The 24,930-nt window shown below is 36.3% G+C and overlaps 1 protein-coding gene across 1 annotated transcript in view; it reads right to left on the reverse strand.

Annotated features, from left to right (window-relative positions):
• Positions 1-24,930, reverse strand: part of IRAK4 (interleukin 1 receptor associated kinase 4) — a 547,272-nt gene that overhangs the window by 420,106 nt on the left and 102,236 nt on the right. Inside the window, exon 4 of the mRNA XM_044087412.1 lies at positions 10,801-10,923. Within this exon, the coding sequence (XP_043943347.1) occupies positions 10,801-10,923 (123 nt within the window). The remainder of the gene's footprint in view (positions 1-10,800; positions 10,924-24,930) is intronic.

The following is a 24,930-nucleotide window of genomic DNA, read 5'->3' on the forward strand; positions in this document are numbered from 1 at the left end:
TGACCACTTGAATTTGGTAGAAAAAGATTTTGCCTCCATGCCTACCTTTTCGGTAAGAAACAAATTTCCCACGCCTAGCCACATCTCTGCTTAGTAGCAATGCTGAATTTGAGAAAATTTCTAGACATCTTAATGTCATACCTCAACACCATGTTCCCTGTGAAATGCAGTAACTGTATCCTTCAGGATATTGTTTCTGCCAAATGCTAACCTGAGCCAAGCTATCAGTCTGCAATGTTCACAGGAATGTAACTATAGTTGTCAGAACAACACTTTAGGGCCCATCTACTAGTCCTTACTCTCAAAATTGTCCCAGCTTCCTGCTGTCACTTTTGCATAATATGTACTTGAATTAAACTTGGTCCACCAGTGTGAATATTTCATTACACTCAGGTGCCACTTAAGTAGGTACCAAGAACAGAAGAATGATACTTTAGGTGTCAAAGTAACCCTTCACAGCTCACCTCCCCCAGCCACAGCCAGACACACACACCACACACACACACACACACACACACACACACACACACACACACACACACACACACACACACACACTTAAAACCTGTCTTCTTCAACTCCATTGGCACAGAAGTATAAAACTCAGAATGCAACCCGGGTGACCCAAGATCAGGGAAGCGGTTTGTGCACCTGCTGGAACTTGAGTGTTATGAAAAGGTTTAGTCTGTCCACCTTTCTTTTAGGAGGGAGGCATTTGGGGCACGGTGTTGGTGGTAGAATCCCACTGTTAACTGGGAATCTCATAGGTGTGGCTGTCTACCAAACTGGCAGGGCCATTTGATAACATCCTATGTGGAGGCACAAATGTACAACACAAAGGCCCAATGCATGTGACCCCCTGGACACCAAGCATGCACAGTGACATGGCAGGATTTACGAAGGAAACCCCATACCTCTGCAAGGATGCCAGTCCTACTTCTTTTTCACCTGATCCTCACCTGCAAAGTTTAGGCCTGCTGGAACCCCTAGGTCAAATATTTCATATCACTGTGTATGCTAAAAAGAACAGGAACTTCCCAAAGAAACTCGTGCACGAAAGGATGTAAATTCTTTTCTTTTATTCCACAATCCTATAGCAGTTAAGCGCTTTCAACTGGAACCCAGTCTTCTTCAGAACAGTCAACAAGCACCATAACTTCCTTTTTATACATAAACCAATCCAATCATTTTAAAAATTGCGCCAAAACACTTAAAGGTATAGTGCACATTCAGCAGCAATGACCATAAAAAATCAAAATTTATAATCTTCCTAGATATTTGAATAAACCCATATCTAGTGTATACAATAATTATACTGTCAAACTGTATAAAATATTAATAAAACATTTACATATTTAAAATTTAAAATTATTTTTACACATGTATGTGAAACTATATATAGTATGTAAAAAACTAAAAGCTCTATTTCATATTCATACTACTATCAATGTTGAAAGACTTGAGACTTTTTAATAAATCAATGCTATAATAACTCAATGATTTATACTAGGAGAGGACCAAAAGGTTTAATACTGATGGACTCGTTTAGTCCTGGGGGTCTAGTGGCGTCTAATAAAATCTGCCATCTGCTTTCCAAGGCAGCTAGTTTCATCTTCCAGTTTCCCCCAAATATTGAATAACTAATGGTATCTATAATAGCAAACTGAAAAGTGTGCTCTTTACCATATTCATGGATATGTTTAGACAATGCATTCTTCATGTCCTTCCTCTGAATGCGGTAAAGGTGTTCATATATACGCTTTTTGAAAACTCTTTCAGTCTTGCCTATGTAATACATAGGACAAGTACAACATGTAGCAATATATATCACCCTACTTGTGTTACAATTTCCAGTTCTAGTTCTAATACATGTGGAGTTGAAGTTTTTAAGTCTAATGTATCTGGATTCATTAATAAACTTACACTGTTTACATCTGCATTTTGTTGTACCTTTGTACATATCCTTTGTGGCATTATCATAACTGGCCTTCTCTAATAATCTTTTAAATTAATGCCTGTCTTATATACAAATTCAGGAGAATTTCCCACATTACGTTCAAATTGAACTAACAAGTATATTCCAATGTTGTCGTAATATGTCCTTAATAAAACACGTATGTGGAGTATAAGTCAAAATACATGCTCGACTAGAATAACTGGATGGCAGCCCTTCATGTTATTCATTAACTATATATTTACCTAACAAAGGGGTACTTCTTACCCCATTCTTTGCCCACATATTCAATTGTATCCATCAGCATGTGATCCGGATATCCACGGTTACTAAATAATGTCCTAATGATATCAAGTTCCGTTCTCATCACAGCTTCTGTCGAAGACATCCTCGCTGCGGATACACTGTCCCTCGATGTTCTTAAAAATGTGTGGAGGATGGTTACTTGTGAAATGTAGGTAATCATTGGAAAAAGTTGGTTGGAATATTCTAGAAGTGAATGTATGTTGATCGAGACCAACCAAGACATCCAAATAAGCAATGTCCACAGTACTAGTATGATGAGTAAATTTTAAAAATGTAGAGGATAGATTGATGAAAGACACAAATTCTTGTAATTCCTCTATAGAGGCCTTCCACAAAATAAAATGTCATCCAAAAATCTGGCATAGAATGAGATGTGGGTATAAAATGACTCTTAAATAACACTTCCTCTTCCCATTCCAACATCACCATGTTGGCAAAGATAGGGGCACCCATAGCAACACCTTTTGTTTGCTTGAAATATTCCCCTTGGAACACAATATAATTGTGATCTAACACCAGTCCCATCATGTCACACAACAACACAACCTTATCCCAACTAACCCCTGCATGTTTCCTGAGGCTGTTTGAGAAATGTTCGATTCCTAGTTCTCTGGGTATACTGGAGAAAAGATCGACCACATCGATGGTGACTAAGATGAGGTCTGGTCTCCAATATTCATGTTGTAATTTCCAAAAACTCCACGAATCTTTCATGATGTGTGGGATATTACCATAAATGTGTTTTAATTGATGATCAATCCATTTCCCTATGTTGTAAGTCTTGGAATGGGAGCCGGAAATGATGGGTCTGAAGGGTGGTTGCTCCAAGGATTTATGAAGTTTGGGTATGCCAACAATGGTTGCCAAAATGGGGTGGTCATTCTTCAAAAACATATAAGTGTCATTTGTAATCCTGTTATCTATTAAATATTCTTCTATGGCCAGATCTATACGATGGTGTCCGATGTTAATCTGATTTAAGGAGACATTTTCGTAAGTGTCTGCCTGATTTAAGATGTCATAAATACAAGACTTGTATGCTTCAACATAAAAAAGTACTAACCCACCACCCTTGTCGGGTTTCATGATGCGTACCTCTTTATTCTGCATCACTTGGTTAAGACATTCCTTTTCAGATTGAGTAAGATTTTGTGGTGGACCGTGGTACAACAAGTTCCTATGTCTAATGTCCCTGTGTAGTCTATAAATATCTTGACTAACCAATTTCTCAAAATTTGTTATACTGGGATGAGATACAGGAACATAGGAACTCTTTAACTGCATGTATTCCGTACCAACTGCCTGGTCCGATGCGCCATCAAAAATCACAGCCAAATTGAGTTTGCGACAGCAAAGTTTCACCTCCTTAATATTATCAACTAAATTGTTGCTAACAGTTGGAATAAACTTCATTCCTTTGTGCATGACCGAATGAAGTCGTCATTTACCTCCACATCTGTGTAGTTATAGACTTTGAAACCTTCAAAACATGTGACCATAGGATAATTCGAAGATGACTTCCTACTACTAATAGTATTTTCCTCTGAAACAATATTCTGATCAATGAGAGGGATAAATGTCACAGATTCAGTTTCATAAGTCTTATCTACTGTAACTACACTTGCTCCTGTGTGGGTATGTTGATCTATTTTTTGTATTGGTTCCACTGTTTGTTGGGATGTTTTGCAAAATGAGGCTTGGCACTCTGAAAATCCCTTTGTGTAGTCCAACGGGGGGTGGACATGAAACCTACTTCTGACTCTTTAACTTTAGGCCATATGTAAGCTCTGTTGTTACTGTATGCTTCATGGTCCCTAGTAAGTTTCTTGCTTTTCCTCTCAAATATAATACTCTCTGCTTGAAAAATTGTTTTTAAAAGATCATTCCAAGTCTCATAATCTACATCATTACATATAGTCTCATACATGATTTCTAACTCATCTCCTAAAAGGTCACGTTTCTCTTGTTGATATTTTAATAACAGTTCCATGAAAGCAATTCCAAAACCATCAAACATACTGTTAAATTAATTCATCACTTCCACATTATAAAATATGCCTAATGGTAATTTAAAAAATCGTAAACCTTTTGGTACCATCTTCAGATTTATACAATTTTTTAATAATTAACATCTATTTTGCATTATTGTATGCAGTAAGTTTCTTACCAAAGTCATAAATCATTTCTTTCAGAGAGCTATATATGTGATTTTTCTCATTAAATTTCTTATTATAATTCTTTTTACCAAAGTCATACATATCACCTTGTCCATTTAACACATTTTCAAATAGCTCTCTTTCATTTGTCTTTGTGGTAAACAATTCACTATTCATTATTTTATTATTATGTTCAGGTTGGTCAAAAATCCTTTTTGTTTGTTTAGGTTTAGGGCTAGATATAATATAGGCAACAGTACCTTTTTTGTCAACATGATGTCTCTGCTGTATGCTTCCGTTAGGTTTATTCGTGTATACCGTCTTTGGTCTAGCCCCGTCTTGCCCTCGATATACTAAAATCAAAAGTGAAGTCCTGGGCTGGTGTGAGTGCATCATCTTGAAAAACAAACCGTCGCTGTTCTTTAGGTGATATAGCAAAACCGTCACTAGTATCCGGTAAATCAATTGTGGCTTTGTTGTTATGAACTGCATCCTCCGAAGATAGTAAAGCTACGGAAAGCCACGTTCAGGTGTGGGTAACCTCCTCCTGAAACTCGTTGCCTCATGCCCCAATCGCCAGACACCTTCCGGATTTCTTCAGGGACTTCCCTTCTAAATGCCAGCATGCTTTCTTTTGATGGACAACCGTCACTTTGGGGTGAATGCAAATCAGGCATAGTTTGCAATCCATCATTAGAAGCCTGAAGTGCCTTATTGAAACCAATACTGTTTGGAAGTACCTTGTTTGAAGCAATACTGTTTAAGAGTTCAAACAGTTGCGTATTTCACCGGCTGATACTTCAGCCGAAGTCCATTAAACTCCTCTCGAGACAATGAAGCCTCTAAGGTAGTCTCCTGTTCAGCCATGACAACCAATAAACAAAAGAAAGTTCAACAACTCCAATGCTAAAGAACAGGAACTTCCCAAAGAAAAAGGATGTAAATTCTTTTCTTTTATTCCACAATCCTATAGCAGCAACTGGAACCCAGTCTTCTTCAGAACAGTCAACAAGCACCATAACTTCCTTTTTATACATAAACCAATCCAATCATTTTAAAAAAACACTTAAAGGTATAGTGCACATTCAGCAGCAATGACCATAAAAATCAAAATTTATAATCTTCCTAGATATTTGAATAAACCCATATCTAGTGTATACAATAATTATACTGTCAAACTGTATAAAATATTAATAAAACATTTACATATTTAAAATTTAAAATTATTTTTACACATGTATGTGAAACTATATATAGTATGTAAAAACTAAAAGCTCTATTTCATATTCATACTACTATCAATGTTGAAAGACTTGAGACTTTTAATAAATCAATGCTATAATAACTCAATGATTTATACTAGGAGAGGACCAAAAAAGGTTTAATACTGATGGACTCGTTTAGTCCTGGGGGTCTAGTGGCGTCTAATAAAATCTGCCATCTGCTTTCCAAGGCAGCTAGTTTCATCTTCCAGTTTCCCCCAAATATTGAATAACTAATGGTATCTATAATAGCAAACTGAAAAGTGTGCTCTTTACCATATTCATGGATATGTTTAGACAATGCATTCTTCATGTCCTTCCTCTGAATGCGGTAAAGGTGTTCATATATACGCTTTTTGAAAACTCTTTCAGTCTTGCCTATGTAATACATAGGACAAGTACAACATGTAGCAATATATATCACCCTACTTGTGTTACAATTTCCAGTTCTAGTTCTAATACATGTGGAGTTGAAGTTTTTAAGTCTAATGTATCTGGATTCATTAATAAACTTACACTGTTTACATCTGCCGCATTTTTATTTTATTAATATTTTATTAATGTTTTATACAGTTTGACAGTATAATTATTGTATACACTAGATATGGGTTTATTCAAATATCTAGGAAGATTATAAATTTTGATTTTTTATGGTCATTGCTGCTGAATGTGCACTATACCTTTAAGTGTTTTGGCGCAATTTTTAAAATGATTGGATTGGTTTATGTATAAAGCTTGTTGACTGTTCTGAAGAAAACTTTCTTGGATATCACTGTGTATGTTGCTTTACTGGTCATTATATGCAAGTATTACTACTGATACATTCCAAAGAAATCATTTCATTCTACAAATAATTTTTAGAACTATTTATTTATTTTGACTGTATTATTCTGTTATCCACTGAATATAATACCTCAGCTAAGCAGCTACAAGAACTTCGATACTTTCACTATCCCATTTTCTTTAAGGTACTTTTGTGATGTTCTTCCACTAACTTCACTAACTTACTAATAAGGCAGCCTTGCTATCAACACACACCTAGACATCTAGCTGAAGACTGACCATCCCACAAATTGTGATGGCACTAGCCTGCATTTACCAGGGGAGTCAGTATAAACTCTTTTTCCTACTTGTGTGTGGTAACAGACCCAAAGCTCAACATGCAAGGACAAGGCACAATGCTTCCATGACTGGAGTAAATGCCCAGCCATCTCTCATAGCCTACTCCCACCCACCCAGAAAGGGAACTATGCTTTTACAACATTTAATTTATCTGGCAATCTTCTCAAAGATCACAATATTCACTGATCACATCCCATTTCCTTAAACACCACAACACTACATACTCCACTCTCTGCTTTGGACTCCATCGTATACCTACCTCTATATCTTCTTGCCTTTCCTCAAAGCCAAGAATATCACAGTTACTTGGGTCTTGAAGCAGAGAAGGCATTCAATAGAGACAGATGGGATTTTAATCCTTTATTTTATTTACTTCTGAGTACTGAAGGAAATTAAGGCCTGCAATGCTATTTGAATTCATTAAAATTACTGTTATAAAACTTGTTTTCCCCTCAGTGTTATGACCATTGCCCTCCTTGACCACACTGGTGCCCCTATTAGTCCATTTGTCTCCACTGTCTGTAATTACTAGAGGGAGACAGGAGTTGGGATCACAACCATATGACAGTGTTATAATTTTTTTTCACTCCTGTTTCCCCTTCCTGCAATAGCTGATGTGAGCACATCACACACACTCTCTCCAGCTGCAGAGTAATGTACTGCTTGACAGGCCAAACACCTATCTTTAATAACTTTCTGCTGCAGACAAAACTATCCACATTCACAAAGTGGCATACAGAGTGGATGAAACTGCCTTTCTCTCATCAGAATTTAAAATCTGAACTCTGTCATAGGTTAGTACTAGGCTAAGTGCCCTTGTGGGCCATTTTAAGCCTTGCCAATTAACCCATGTGAGAAGCAAACCCTGCACCTTGTGTCTGTAAGACAAATATCTTAACCAGTATGCCAACACTGATTTGCCTTTTACTCCCTACAGGCAGGCTACTCCAACTACAGGACTCCTTATGCAAGCACTAGTTATTGGGGCTGTAGAAACAGCTCCAGCCTTCTGTCCCACTGTGTTACTTGTGATAAATGAAAGTTATGTATTTACCATAATGCTAAAACCTTTCACTCCAGTCCATTTGATACCTCAAGTGGGTCCTGGAGCCACTTGTCATATCCGACCTGGGTGTTTTAGTGCTCTAGCCTCAATGCCCTTTAAGAAATTCCATTCCCACAATGCATCATTCCCCACAAATACCTCAGATCATGTTTGATTCCTAAGGACCTAGACACAACTAATATAAGTGACCACAGACCTTACACAGTCAACAAGTTTTTTCCAGAGGATCCTTTAGGTCTTAGAAATATGCAAAGGAAAAGGTTGGTGGGTTGTTGTATCAGATTGACTGGAATGAAAGGATCTATTGCTACAGCACAGCACATACATAACTTTGGTATTCTATTCATTCAGTCCATTCGATCCAACATGTGGGTCAGTATCCCAGGCTACAGTGACACTGGAAGAAATTTAGTAGAGCTTTTTAGAATACAGCAGCGGCGTCAATACAGAAGCATGAATGAAGATTGCTAAATCAGAGGCAGGTGTGTAGTGAACAACCACAAAACAGGTACTTGCCTTCCAGTATCTCACTAGTGAATGAACCCACTGAGGAAAGAACCAAAAGATGCATACGACCTTGCCATTATATGGCAAAAATCTATTATTCTTTCTCTTCATGACATACGTTCAGGGGTTGTAGATACTGACAAAGAAGCCAAATACACCTTTGTGTACAGATCCCTCATTATACATACAATGGCACTCTGGTAGGACTAGTCACTGACCTCTTATATGGTCCACAGCAAATGCCTATGGCTTATGAAGCCTTCCCCTTCCAACCAACCAACTCTCTCGGATACTAGTTGAGCCCAGGTAAATATTACACAAAGACAAGGATAAAGACTAATTTCAATTTTAAACTATTAAAATGTGTATATGCCTACAAGAATGGCACAGTTACTGCCAAATTTACAAATATGGATCAAGGCAGTTCTGTGGAGGGACGACAAACATTTGACAACATAAATATAACAATGATGATCCAGAGGGAAGCAGAGTGCAAGACCCCCAAACTATTGTTGTTGGGTCTTGATGCAAAGAAGGCATTCAATAGAGTCAAGCCGGGATTTTAGTTGTTTTATTTACACTTTGTTGATAAGCAGAGCAATAGAAGCATTTGCATTCCCTGACAGAATAATAGCGTTAATTAGGAGGATATATGAAGGGTCAGAGGCAAAAGTTAAAGTGGGAGGGTTCTTTTCTGACAAGCTACATTTGAACAGCAGATCCGGGCTGGGGTGTCTTCTTTCTTCTTTATTTATTTTATACTTAGAATCATATGCAATAAATAAATAAAGGTACTTCAAATTTAAGGATATAACAGGTATGGTAACCAAGAAAAGTTATCTTTACTCTTAGATAATAACATTGTGTACTTGATTAAGTCCAACAAATGACATTTCAGTGCTATGAAACATTTTGAGACAGTTTTAAATCTTTAAAGATTAAAAAATAAATGAAAATAAAAGAAAGGATGTAGCAGTACTAAAACTATGTATCTTCATTACTTGATTCGGGAAGCCCATATTAGACATGAAAAGATGAAGTACTTAAGCGTATGCATTAAAAGGGATTCTATTATGGGAGCTAAAGATATATGGGAAGAGAATGAAATAAAACTCTGGAACTCTCTCAAGGTACAATTACAAAAACTGGGTTATCAAACATCAACATTAACTTGGGAATTCACTCTATTACACATTCTCCCAAGAAAACAAGCAAATACACGTTTAACAATCTTCCTACTAATTAAACTGTATATAGCTTTTAAATGGCTAGATACGATAAATATCCTTTGGGAGGGTTTTAAACAAGTAGCTTTTAGCTCATAAAATAGTAATAGATAAACAAAACAAAAACATGAAATCCAGAGAAATTTGTTGACAAAGCTTTAATATCATATTAGCATAATTCATCACACAGCAACTTAGAATTACACTCTAATAGAACCGAAGAACACATATAAGTTCAGATATTAAATAATAACTTGGATATTATGAAGGTATATACTGTCTGTATAACTGTGGAATTAAAAGTGAAAGCATCTATGTACATAGTGTAAGCAGATATGTTGTATGACATGTTTTTGGGAACAAGTGGGCAGATTTTAAAAATTCCCTACAGTGTATTTTCTCAGAAATGTTGAGGAGCAAACACTTGTAATTAAGGAAATAATTAATCTGAGCTGGGATACAAAATCTAAATTGCTAGATACAGTAAGGCATTACTAAGTTTAATTCTACTGGCTGCAAAAAATTGCAAACTGGAAAACAGGAATCAAAATTTATCCCTGATGTAAGAGAAGTACTGAATATTGTAAAGAAGATAACTGGAAGTGGGATTTTTATAAAAGGAAAAAAGCAAATTACATAGAAATAAATGGAGTTTGTGGGAACAATAGATAACAGAATAATGTTCAGGAGAAGTGAAAATTAAGGGAAGGCAGGACTTGAGCAATTTATGTAATGACAAAGTACATGGCAATTGATAAAAAATACAATGAAGAAAACTAGTGAAAAATGTTTACAATGGTTTGTGCTGACATTGTATGAATTTAATAAAGGTGTTAAAAAGAAAGATACTTTACAGCCACAATGAGCCAGCCTGGCATAGCCAAAATTCTACTTTCTCAGAATTCATTACAAGCTCGGAAAACAAATTTAGAATCATAGTTCATCAAGGGTTACTAAAACTATAAGCATAGAATTCTATATATTTATAAACACAGAAATGACAATTCTCAGAAAAATTGGTCAGACTGTTTTTTTCAACACAGATGTGTATGCCTCTAATGAATATGAAACAAAACATTTAAAATTACTGTCCTTCTTACTGTTCTGATTAAATATCATAATGTAGTTATATAGGTTGCTTATACATTTAATTATACTGAAGACCACTAAAAATGTATCTACCTTTATATGCTTATATTACCTGTATCATTAAGACATGGTCCATCATCTTCTTCACTGGTACTGTCTGGAGTGGGAGGTCTTACTCCAGGCCTGCCGGCACTCTCATTTGCTTTTTGCAATGGTATTAACTGAGAAGCTCCAACTGAAACCATATCAAACCAACGGCAAAATATGTAAATAAAACAAGTGAAAATATGACTTGCATGTATTTAAGTAATCAGTTGGGTATAATTTTGGTGGGAGATATTTACATTTATAGCATCTAACTCAAAACTCTACACATACAAAGAACACTTATTTTCTTATTCAAAACAGCAGTACCCTCTCAGCATATATGGGTGATTAAACTTATTACAACTGTCAACAGACACTGTGCATAAAAAAAAAATTAAAACATGTATAAAAAACAACAAAACTAGCAAAACTATCACTTCCTAGATGGCTGCACACCGATCAACAGGTTGATTTGAACTTTCTCAGTGTGAAAACAGAAACTGAATAAAGTGCTACTGAAAATGTCAGACTGGGTAAAATTTAGTTGAGGGCTAGTAGTTACACTGCCTGGATGCCAGCAAAGAAGAAATTTGCAGAACCGATAGAAAATCGATTGGGAAAGGAGAAATGATAACTGGGAAGAACCCTGCAGCTCTTCAGCAAAAAAGCATTTGAAGTTTCAGCTTTGATACAAGAGATGGCTCCAGTAATTCAGAAAAAATCAAAAGCACTCAGAGGTGCTTAAAATAAACGAGAACCTGAATGAATATAGAAAGTCGAATAACAAAAGGCTGGAAAAACAAAGGTTTTAACTAGCTTTTCAGATGAACTAATAAAACTGTAAAAAAAATCTAAAGTAGAAACAAAGAAAGGTCTAACTGAAAATGAGACTTCTCAAGAAGACAGTTTAAAAAATAGAATTAAAAGACTACCCAAGACAGGGGACGAAACAGATTAGATTAATTTTATAAAAATACAAATAAGCAACTGGACTCGTGTTCCACAGCAGGATTTCTTAACTTAGAGGGCACATTGAGTACATGCTCCAAGTGTGACCATGAGAAAACAACCATGACCTATAATAGTGAAGAAGCGATCATACCAGCAGAAACAGCTGCTCTTGGCAAAACATGGCAGAAATAATGAAATATTAAAATTTGGGACAGAAGAGTGTTTGTGGAAAATAATTATTCCCAGTAAATCATTCAAAAGAGAAGTAAGTTTATCCTAGAAATCAGAGAATGACAAGAGGCAAGTGTGAGATTCAAGCTACTGTATTCAGATGTCTTCTGAATAGATTTTTTTCTAGGATCAAAGACATTTTGATGCAGAACAGGCTAAGGAAGAAATAAAAAAAAGTTTATCAAATAGAATTGGACAGCAAGCAGAAGGGGACACTACTTCTCATTCTCGGAAAAGAACAAAACCGAGTCTTTGGCAGTGAAACATTTTCTGAAAAACATTTTATTCAAATTTGAACAACAGAAAAGAAGAAGAACATGACTACATAAAGACATAACTATATACAAAGGTCCATAACATTAATAATATATATTGTTTTACAGCAAATTAATATTTTTCAAATAAATCTCTAAGTTTAAGCCAAGATTTATAATAATGTGCAACATCTGATGTTCTTATCTTTATAGTTAATAATTCATTCATACATACAATTTTATTAAGTTAGTAAACTCATTACATGAGGGAGTAGTTTTATTTTTCCAGTGCTTAGTAATTACTTTTCTAGCTACTGATACAATAGACCAAAAAAGAGGCACTTGAGTCTTGGGTATAATTGCAGGACTTGGAGCATTAAAAATCTTTGATTTAGATATATTAAATCTATCTGACCACAATGATTATGTGAAATTTTTAAGTTCTTTCCAAAAGGGAGATATTATTTTACACTCACACACCACATGCACCCGAAACAGCTTCTATGTCCAACTCATATCTCCAGCATTTAATTTTAACAGTTTTGTACACTGGTGTGATTTTATTTAGTGTGATATAAGCTCTATGTAAATATTTCCATGTGAAAATTTTCAAGTATAATGAAGATGTATTTTTCTGCTGATTTTAGCACTAATTTTTTATTTTCATCTGAGAAAATTTAATTTTTGTAGAATATGTTATCAGAAAATAGAGAATGAGATCTAAGAATTCTACATATCTTGGATAAATATATGTATTAAATGATTATTAACAAATTAAAAAATCTAAGATTTTAGGAAAAAAGGCCAACTATAAATCTTAAATATATTTGTATTTACATATTCTCTATAAATCTGCAGAATTAACCAATTGTTTAGCTCTAGACTATATCTATTGACAAGATTCTCTGCAGAATGAAGTTTATTCTCAGTTTGGAATGCATGCCAATAAATTTTATTATTGTTTTTTTTTGCCAATCCTAACATTTTATTAAAATTATAAGTTTCTAAACATTCATTAGTATAAACAATGGGACATAAAAATATGAATTCTTTAATCATATTGATTAGAAAAATTAAACTTAAAAAAAGAAGATAAAATATAACTAATATAAGGAACGGGATATGAAATATTGTTCCCATTTATACAATAACCTTTTAAAAAATAAAAACTATTAGATACAATTTGTATACGATGTGTAGTAATATATTTATTATTACGGAGTATTTTTTCCATGAACTAATTTCCATTTTGACTCATATGATGTATTAAGCCATAATGCTATTACTTTAATGATGGCTGAAGTCGCATATAATTCAACAACTGGAAAACCCCATCATTCCAACTATTCTTATGCCAGTTAAAGGAGATATTGCTTTATCTGGATACCAAAGCAATTTGAGTAGGATAGTATTTATCTTCTTTAAAAAGACTTTAAATGAAGTCAGGATTAAGGACTGAATGAAAAACAAAATTTGGGGGAGAATAACCATCTTAAAGTTTGACAATCCTCTATCGTATAGAACATTTTATTCCAATTAGTAGTTAACTGCATACTTTTATCAATTATATGTTTTAAATTAACTGACACCAAATCTTTACAATTTGATGTTATCATCAAGGTATTTGTTTATTGTCCCAATTAAGATTACTATATTTTAAATGAGTTATTTAACTTCTTATTAATTAGTGAAATATTAGTTTTATGATGACTAAACGTTAACCTTGAAAATGCCTCAAAATATTTTATGGAACTAACTATATATTCCAGTGAGGTTTCTATACTGTCAATTATAAGAAGAATATCCACAAAAAATTAACTGACAAGATCATCTTCTGATGATATACCTCTAATGTTTTCATTTGATCTAATATAAATAGTGAAAGGCTCTATAACTAAAGCAAACAGTGGTGATAATAGGCAATCTTGTTTTGTCCCTTTTTGTACTTTAAAGGAGCTAGTGAAAAAAGAACCTATTTTAACAAAGGAATAAGAATCACTATAAAGCTTAGTAAAGATACAAACTCCATTGGCAAATTATATTCTTTAAATACTTTAAAAAGATAAGACCAATTTACTGAATCAAAAGCAATATCAAACCCTAAACTAATAATTGAAAGTTCTATTTTTAATTTTATTAGCATAATTAATTATGGTACTTAGTCTAATTGTATTATCTTGTACCTGTTTGCTTAAAATAAACCCAGTCTGATGACTGTTAATTACTTTAGATAAAATTAAATTGATTCTATTAGCTAGAATTGACATAAACAACTTATAATCAACATTAAGAAGAGAATAGGACAATAAAAGAACATAGTAAAGTTTCTTTATCCTGCTTTAATATAGGTGATATAAGAGGGTATCTCCATAATGGGAGAATTTTAGATGTACTTTTAATTTCTTTAAAAACATCTGCTAATATACTAACTACATTACCTGGCAATAACTTCTATAACTCTAGAATGATACCATCTAACCCAGTGCTTTATTATTATTTTTTTTTATTTGATCTTTAATTTCTTGTAGGGAAAATGGTCCATCAAATCTTTTAGCTTGCTCATTTATTAATTTCTTATGTGTATTATTCTTTAAAAAATGTATATACTATACTGTCATTAACTAAATCCTTATTTATATTTTCATAATATTTTCTAAAACACTCAAATGACGTCTTTTAGATTTGTCTTTCTCCCATGTCTATTATCAATTTGATATGATTTTTCTTTAATATGATTTAATTTATTCATTTTCTAAGATCTAAATAGCTAGTTTACATAAACTTAAAGGATTTGTGAATAAGTCTGAAGTTTTAGTTTTTCTAAATTAATGAATATCTTATGATGTAAGATTTCAACATATTTTGTATTTAGATTTTTATTTCTAGTTGAGTGGGATTATCATTTAACTTTACATGCAACTTTAAATTATCTACTTTAGACTGTAGGATATACAGTTCCTTATCCCATTCCCTTATTTTACAATACACCAATTTTTAATTCGACCATTAAGGTACTCTTTTAATGAGTCCAATACAATAAAGTCTGAAACATCACCATTCATATTTATTTATAAAAAGTTATGCATCTCTTTTAAGAAGCACTCTAAAACCTGTAATTTTAACAATAGATGCTGGCAGCCTCCAACAATACATTAAATTACTAGATTCTAACATAAGGTTAACCATAACTGCATTATGGTCAGATAGTAGGCAAGAAATTATTGAAACTTCATTAATACCCAAAGTAAATTATTACAAACAAAACCCTCATCTATATTAGTTTGAGTTCCATATCTGTAAGAATGAGTGTAATGAAGAGAATTCTTTTCAAACTATAAATATCTTTAAAATTCATTCAATTGATAAAATAGTAAATATTTAGCTGATGATGATAGTCTAGGTTTCTTACTGGCCACAGTATCTTTTTCAGACAAAATACAATTAAAATCAATGGCTATAATAACTTCACCTTTCATATAATAAGCTATAATGTCCAAACACTTTTTTGAATCTTTTGCCCCAAGTCCTGGAATCCAACAGGAACTTACAAAAGTATAAAATCTTGTATTTATTTCAACTATGACAACACATAACACACCATTTTTATCGTAATAATTATCAATTACTTTAGGCATTACAGATAAACTCTTCCATAAAATGACAGACACTTAATCATGGAATAAAATATTTCTAGTTTGATGAAATAAAACAAACTACTTTCCAACAACCTCATTAATCTAGAAGTCAATCAAATGCATCCACTTCTTAATAGAAAAATAATATAATAACATAACTTTGTGAAAGGAGCGCTCATATAAAGTAATACTAAATATTGTATTATATATGTTAGATTTATTTTAACAACTGATTAGCTATGACTATAAAGTACATTTGAGAACTAGAAAATGCATATATACTGTAAAAAGACTCTTAAACTTTCCCTGTTTATATTCTTAATAGATAATATACAAATTGATGGAAGAGAATAGAAAATTAACATCACATTTCTAAGATTAAACATATAATTAAAAAAATGCACCAGAAACATACATATATTACAGCCTAACATACACCTTACATCTAACTTCATAAGTTTTAATATATACTTAACGTAAACTTAGGTGTTAAGCTGTTACACATTTAGTTAAGAACCTATTTCCTCCAAGAGAAATATCACAAAATCTTCACTCCTTAATCTCAGGTTTTCTAAAATTAACCATGTTTTTCTTACAAAGAGAACTATAAACCTAGTAACCCACTGCAGCAGTTCTTAAAACTCTTTATGCAAGTGGTAGATATATTCAAAGTTAAATGTTTATATTTACAAACATATATAATCTGAAACATTTTTAAGTTCAACTATTAATACTTAACAATATAGCATATATACAATAATATAACTTCTAATTAAATTCAGGTAAACCAAAATGATCCAACAACTAACTTTACTTATTAACATATTAAACTATTGTTAGTTACATGAGGATAACATTTACCAGTTAACTTCAACTATATTTAAACCTATTATCCCATTTCCACGTATCTGTTGTATATAAATAATCTTAATACATAACTACATTTCATTATATACTGCTCACCATTTCTTTTAATAGTAATAAACTTCAACTTTTCATTCTATCTAACTAAAATTAACTACATATAATTTATTTATTTTAAGATAAATAATGGAACCAGTATTTGTAGCTCTTGCTTTTTAGTGAGTAATACCATTTGCATCTTAAATATCCAATATGATAAAATGAGCATCTTAAAGATATATTACAGTGCTTCAACTATATTGTTTATCTAATATTTCACATCAACATTCATTTTTATTTTATATTAACTAAAATGTGTAAGGAGAAAAAAATTGTAAGTCTCAATAACTCTCTCTTTACCTATAAAAAGGTAAGAAGTTTTTCACCAGATCTGTTTCCACCTACTCTAAACTGTGTTTTTGGGTCAAAGTTAGATGTAAAACGTCATTTACAGTACATGTTTAGCTTGAAAAAAATACGTTTGGAAATGTTCGCTTACACAAAACCGCAAATAAGTGCTCGTGACCACTGTTACAGTAATAAAGAATCATTAAAGTTCAACAAGCAGGAAAAATATTAGAGTTGAACAATATTGCATACACAGAAATACTCACAACCACAACAGGTGAGCCATATCAATATTTACCAGCTACTCATTTTATCTAAATTGTTATTTTAATACAAAAAAAAGATTCACAACCATAAATCAAATCAAAAAGACACCAAATTAATGTTTAAAAGAAAAAAAATTATGTTTGCGGACAAACTGCATAAGCGAAATTGCTTGCAATTATATTCTGCGAGTATATCTAAAAAAATAATACTTCTCAAACATATAAAGAACTAAAATTAAATATAACAATCACCTCAAACCCACCTAACATATAGATCAGCACCACAACAACCAATCATTTAGTCATATAACTATGTATGGCAGATTTAACTTTAAATTTAACTAAACAAAAAACAAGTTAGTCTAACTGACTTATTCAAATATATAATATAAATCTTGCGTTAGCCAGAGACATTCAAAACCTACTTAGATTCCCCCATCCCCCATTTTTTCTTTAAATGATATCAAACACTGGCTATCACTTCTACATTACTATAAAAATAACAGACAATATTCATATACTACTTTATATTTTTATATTTGTATTGTAAAAAAAAGCAGTCTTACTATTAGTTACTAATTACAGCTAACGCAACCAATATTTTATCACTACCCTTTATTATCCCAGATGAATCAAGTGAAAATAATCAAACTAAAGTGTTTTACCTTGTGAAATGTAATACTTGTATATTGATTCGAAGCATTACACAAGTATACCGAGGAAATAAAAGCATATTTCAAATTTAAATAATTTGTTCATTTGTTTCTCAGTTTTTTACTATTTTTGTCCCTAATAGACCATCCATTTTTAGTAGCATTTCTCTTCAAGGAAGATGTACTCCAGTTCATTTCTTTGACTTTATCCAAAAGTTTGTTCTTCTGTGTATGTTCAAGAGCATCTTCTAAGGAGTTGAAAGTCTTCTGGCCATCAGGTGAAACAGTTTTATTTCAGCAGGAAAAATTACTTATACTTTAATGTTGTTTCCTCTTTAAACTTTTTATGAGAGGTATACAAGCTTTCCTTTTGTCATAAAGGATGAAGAATAGTCATTATCAAACCCCATGCTATTTTTTTTATTTTGATTGGAGAATTTGTCCAAACAGTTTTCAAAACCAAGTCTTTATCTTGGCTAGAAATAAATCTTACAATTACTGAACTTGAAGACAGAGGGGTTTTCCTTAAGGAGGTATTAGAAATTGATCTGTGTGCCCTCTCTATATCAAAATAAAAGGCTTCAGGCAAGTTTAGAATCTCTGGCAACCAAGTATTTAAAAACTGAACCATATTATCACCTTCTTCTTTTTCCAGAATATTATATATTCTTATGCTGTTTCTTCTGGATCTACTTTCCAAGTCCTTTATTTTCCCCAGGTATAAATTATCTTGTTTAAGAACATATTCCTTATGATTTCATTCTCAGTCATTTTTCAATCTAGATCATTAACAGCTTCTTCTGTATGTGAAATCTGAAGAGACTGCTGCTTGAGCATGTCTCTCAATGCATCTACTTGTGCTTTACATTCGCTTTTATGTTAATTTATTCTCAAGCTTGTCCATTTTCAGTGAAGGTTCATGTATGTTAAGAATAGAACATAATTTTTCAATGTAGAATCTTGAGAATTAGATTTAGAGTGGCTCATTTTGTATGAGATAAAAATCCATAGTTATTTATCTGACAGGTAAAATGATGCAGAATATTCAAAGTTTATTTTTTTTTTGAAAAAATATTTAAAACTATTTAATTATATATCCATTCAGTTTTAAAAAAAAGCTTCTTTGATTTTTGATAAAGCATTCCTGTCAGAATTACTGCAAAAGAAGCAGAGCGAAATATCAAGTTTATATCATAACATCGAAGTTGCACAACTTCGAATGTTATAATATCAAACCCAAAACTTTGAAGACTGAAAACAGCGAAGCCGCGGAACATCAAATTCTTTCCCAGGGAAAGAATTCGGTGGGCCGTGTCCGTGCCTTCACTATTTCCTCCACTGTAGTGCTATCTCAGAGTTGGTATCTTTAAGTAGGGGGGTGTGGGGGGCACAGCCCCCCACACTGGGGGGTGAAGCCCCCCACATTAGTAATGTTTTGTAGTGTTTATGTGTTTAGTGTAGAAAAAAACCGCTGTTCTGAGCTTTCGGAGTTTCGTGTTTTCGAGGTTTACATTTCAATGTTATTGTATTTGCTGTTATGATGTTTCGATCATGTGGTATAAACCCGAAATATCAATACTGTTAACTGCTCACCATCCTGGCCACCCCCTGCACTGAAACATTTTCTAATGTTCCAAAGGAGAAAGCTGCTTTAGATACAGAAAATAAAACAGAAATGCACTAGAAAGATCAGAAGTACAATGGACTTGGATTTGAACACGAAATAAGAAGTTATATACTCACCACAACTTTCCATCTCGCCGTCAGTTTTCACTGATGGGTTTGGAGCCGATCCATCAGCTCCGACACAGCCGTTAGCAAAGCTCAAGGTTTACCAGTAGCTCGAGACCAAGCCCCTTATCCCACGATGCACTGCTGGATTAACATTAGATTTTGTTTGCTGCGTGAAACATATCCCTGTAAGAGAGCTACTCTCCCAAGAGAAAGAAGGATTGAATAACCAAGATGAGACCAGCCTCTAGGTCAACTATCAGCCAGGTGGGAGATGGAGGGAGGGACAGAAGAATGACGGCAAGATGGAACAACTCACATGGAATGTTATGGTGAGTATATAACTTCTTAATGTGAAGTTGTTCAATCTCGCCGTTCATTCTTCACTGATGAGTAGCATCCCTAGCATCCTCAATCTCGGGTGGCTCATGGGAGTACATTCTTCAGGACTGTAGACCCAAAGGAAGCCTTGCCCCTGGAGGCCTTATCAACTTTGTAATGAGTGATAAAGGTATGAGGTTTAGACCAGGTGGCTGCAGCACAAATGTTATCAAGGGGCAATTTGGCTTGAAATGCAGAAGACGTAGAAACTGCTCTGGTAGAATGAGTTTTAATCTTGTGCAGTAAGGGCATATTAGCAGCTGAATAAACAAAAGTGATGCAATCAGATAGCCATTTAGAAAGCATTGTTTTAGCCACTGGTCTACCTTTTCTGGCTTCAGAAAAAGACACAAAGAGCTGGTCTGATTTTCTAACATCTTTTGTTCTGTCCAAATATCTGAGCTGCCTGTGAACATCAAGTTTGTGCAGCATGTACTCTAATTTCTTGGAATGGTTAGGGAAGAAAACTGGCAACTCAGTGACTTGGTTGATATTGGATTCTGAACAAACTTTGTGTAAAAAAGAGGGGTTTGTCCTAAGAGATACTCTATCAGCATGAAAAATCAAATAAGGAGGGCTGACAGATAAGGCTTTAAGTTCTGACACTCTGCGGGCAGAAGTAATAGCCACCAGAAATATGGTTTTCCATGATAAAAATGTGAGCTCACACGATGATGCTGGTTCAAACAGTGGGAGAATTATACAAGAAAGCATAAAGTTTAGATTCCAAGGAGAATAAGTAGTTTTCACTGGAGGCTTCATGTGGAAGGTTCCTTTGAGAAAGGCCTTGGACAAGTTGTGGGACATTATGTTTAGCCCGTCAACTCAGAGATGAAAGTTAGATATAACAGCCAACTGGACCCGAACTGCAGCAGCTGCAGCTCCTTCATTAAAAATCATAGTCAAGAATTCTAAAATGGAGATCAAAGGGGCTTGATAAGGATCAATGTTCTGCTTAGAAGCCCATATGGAAAATCTCTTCCACTAAGATATAGTCTTCTGATGGACGGATTATGGGACAAGACGATCTGCCTCGTCTCATCAGAAAGATCATGAAGCCTGGCTATGAGGGGAACTGGAGCAGCCAAGCTGTGAGCTTCATGGACTGCAATGGAGGCTGGAGGTCCCCCAACGGATGTGTCAGAAGGTCTGGAACTGGGCCCAGAATCCATGGATCCTCCAATAGATGATGATGAAGAAAAGGGAACCAAATCTGCCGAGGCCAATGAGGGACTATGAAGATGATAGCCCTTCCCAACAACATTGCTTTCTGTAGAAGTCTGGGTATTAGAGGGATTGGAGGGAATGCATGTAGGAGACCTGGGGGCCAATTGTGTATGAGTGCGTCTCTTGGGTGTTCTCCCGGAGGGGAAATCAGGGCAAAGTAACTTCTGCATTTCGTGTTGACGTGACTGGCAAAAAGATCGCAGCAAGGCTGGCCCCATTTGTGGAAAATCCTGTCCGCAATCTCTTGTTTGAGGGACGACTCGTGTGGCAACAAAATTGCCCTGCTCAGTTTGTCTGCTATCACGTTGGATCTCCCCGGGATGTGCGTTGCCAACAAAAAGCGCTGGGAGGAGACAGCCCACTGCCAAACTCTGTGGGCTTCTAGGCAAAGGGGGTAAGACTTGGTCTCGCCTTGCTTGTTCAAGTACCAGACTACCAACATGTCTGAATTGCAATCGTCCCTAGAGGAAGAGAGTCCTGAAAGTACTGCAATGCCAGAAGTACTGTTCTCATCTCCAGAACACTGACATGCAGGTGTGACTCTTGATCCGTCCATGTGCTTTGGGCAGTCACTCCCTGAAAATGCCCCCCCCCCCCACACCCTATCAAGGAAGTGTCTGTGGTCACAGTGCCTACTGGAGGGGGTAGAACAAAGGGACGTCCTACAGTTACATGAAGAGACATCAACCACCACTGGAGATCTCTCTTGCAACAGTTTGTAATCAAAATCATATTACTCATTGGAAGTTCCTGATAGGCCCACTGGCTGAACAGCAGCCATTGATGAATCCGCATATGCATCCTTGCTAATGGTATGGCCAAGATCGCTGCAGCCATCAAACCTAACACTTTTAAGACTTCTGCGGCTGGTGCTCTGTCCTTGGACACTAATGAACTGACATGCTGGCAAAGAAGAAAGACCCTCTCGACTGGCAGTCATAGAGTGGTGGTTGAGGTGTCTAACTCTGCCCCTATAAAGACAATATGCTGCGATGGCGACAAGGCAGATTTTTCTGAGTTGACTGCAATGCCTAAGTGATGGCAGAGTGTCAGAGTGTATTCCCTTGCCTGAATCAGTTGATGCCTGGAGGTGGAGGTAATGAGCCAATCGTCTAGGTACGGAAACATCTGTAATCTCAGACTCCTCAGGTGAGCCGTGACTACTGCCATGCATTTGGTGAACACTCTGTGGGGCTGTAGTGAGACCAAAGGGCAGGGCTCGAAATTGATAATGATTGGCTCTCAGCCAGAAATGCAGGTGATCTCTGGATGGCCTGGCCATTTTTATGTGGTAGTATGCATCCTTGAGATCTATCGAGCACATCCAATTGTCTCTCCCTAAAAGGGGAAGTATAGACTGTAGCCTGACCATCCAGAACTTCTCTTTCTTTACAAACAGGTTGAGTCTGCTGAGGTAGAAAATAAGTCTCCAGTCTCCTATTTTCTTTGGAACCAAAAAGAATCTTGAGTAAGTTCCGGATCCTATTTGGTCTGCTGGGACTGGCTGGATGATTCTTTTTTCTAGCAACCTGTGGACCTCTACAGTTGCTTGTTCCCTGTAACTGGGTGGAATGCCCAAGATTCTTCTTGGAGGCATGGGTGGGGTGAAGAACGGTATGAAATACCCTCTGGAAATAATACTTTGTATCCAGCCATCGTTTATGTCTTGCCAGGCATCTGGGTACAAAGATAAGTGACCCCCGACTGCATCCAGAGCAGGACAGTCGGGTCTCCCTTCAGGAGCACTGATAGGATTGACCAGAGAAGTGCTCTCTGTCACATTGGTGTTGAGGACACCCTCTGCTGCGTGGACAGCATCTTTCATAGTTACCCTCTCCTCTGCCCCTAGAGGGGGGTTGACCACGTGTGTCCTGAAAGGCTCCTTGGGCTTTTTGGAACTACATTTTCCCACCCCGTCGGCCTTTGGGGTAAGGTCAAGTAGGGGTGGAAAAACGGACTCCGATGGCAGACAGAGTCTTTCCCTCCTGCTCACACCTGGTGAGAGTTTCCTTCACTCTGGGCCCAAAGAGAGATGAGCCATCAAAAGGGGTGTTGACAAATGAAGACTTAAAGAACTCTGCAAATGAACACAAGCGCATCCAAGAGTGTCGTCTTAGAGATACTCCTGTACCTGCTGCCCTACTCGTCCCATCAGCTGCATATGATATGAGACGCAGTGACAAGTTCATGCTGGAATTTAGGGTAGCAAGCTGGGTGGCAACTTTGTCAGAAGCCCCTGCAGCTACAGTACCCTGAAGAACATCTCCCAACTCCTTAAGGATATCTCTTTGCAGTCTGGTGAAGTGGGTCAAATAGTTCAGGGATCGGAGTGTAAAAGTTGCTGAACTAAACATGCGTTTCCCATATCTATCCATGATCCTGGACTCTCTGTTAGGAGGCTGGATCGACGAGGAAATCTCAGACATTTCCTTCTTGGTGGCCACCGCCACCACCATGGCATCAATAGGGACTCCCTTGGACAAAATGTCTTTATCTATGGGGGCAGAAATGAACTTGTTGGGCCTCCGAGGGACAGGTTCCATGGACTCCGGTGACTCCCACACCCTTTGAGAGACCAGCTGCATGAGCTCATCAAAGGACGGAGACACCCAAGAGGTGGAAGGTTGAGACCCGAAAGCCTTCAGGAGAACTGACTCATCCTTAGTAGAGCATTTGGACTGCCAATCACCTCTCTGCCTAAAGATTTCGAGTATCTCCACAAAGGAGATATCCTCAGAGGGGGATCGTGGGGACCATTCTGACTCATCCAAGTCAGTGTCAGATGTCAAAGACTCCTGTGGGGAGTCCAAGTCTCTCCTCTTACACAATCTCTTCCTGGGGACCTCCACAGTGGGAGCCTCTGGGGAGGTCTCAGAAGAGCAAGGGGTGCCCTGTGGGGCTACCTGAGGCTTAGGGTCTCTATGTTTGGCCTGGACGATGGAGACAGAAGCTGACACAGGTGCTTTGGGGGAAGAAGAGGCCAGACCTGGTGTCGAGGATGTCTTTGGGGACAAGGCTCTCCTCATGGCTTCGAAAGTATCATGGCTCTGATGAGAAGGAGTTGACGGACCCGAGGGAACCGCCATCCCCTCCTGCACCAAGGCTGTGGGCACCGAGCCAGAGGTAGTAAACAAGCTCATCCATGCCGAGGCCCCAAGAGGAAGTCTCGGCACCGACAAGTCAGTGCAACTATCCTCCCTGGACCCGACAGGAGAGTGTCAGCCCCTAGAGTCCCTGGTCTGCGCAGAGGACATCAGAGTAGATGGAACCGATGACACTGGAGCAGGTCTCCGTTCCAAAGGCTCCACGATCAGCAGGTCGGCCCCCTCTGGCTCTTTAGATCTGGTACGGCTCAGAGGAGGAGCAGTCAAATCTGGGATGGTGGTCTTCGTTTCCAACGCTGGGGTCGGAGCCGACAACCATTTGGCAAGGCCTGGTGCCCGTAAGAGCTTCTGCACCAATCAGTCCATATCCAAATTCGAGAGGCTGGCAGAAGATCTAGAGGAGTGCACCGAAGCTGCCGACTGGAGGAGTGGAGATACAGGTCTCTCAGAGACTGGTTCCAAAACAGTGGG

The sequence above is a fragment of the Protopterus annectens genome, chromosome 11.part0 (assembly GCF_019279795.1).
Source record: "Protopterus annectens isolate FY-2018-M chromosome 11.part0, PAN1.0, whole genome shotgun sequence".
In the NCBI taxonomy this organism is placed as follows: Eukaryota; Metazoa; Chordata; order Ceratodontiformes; family Protopteridae; genus Protopterus; species Protopterus annectens.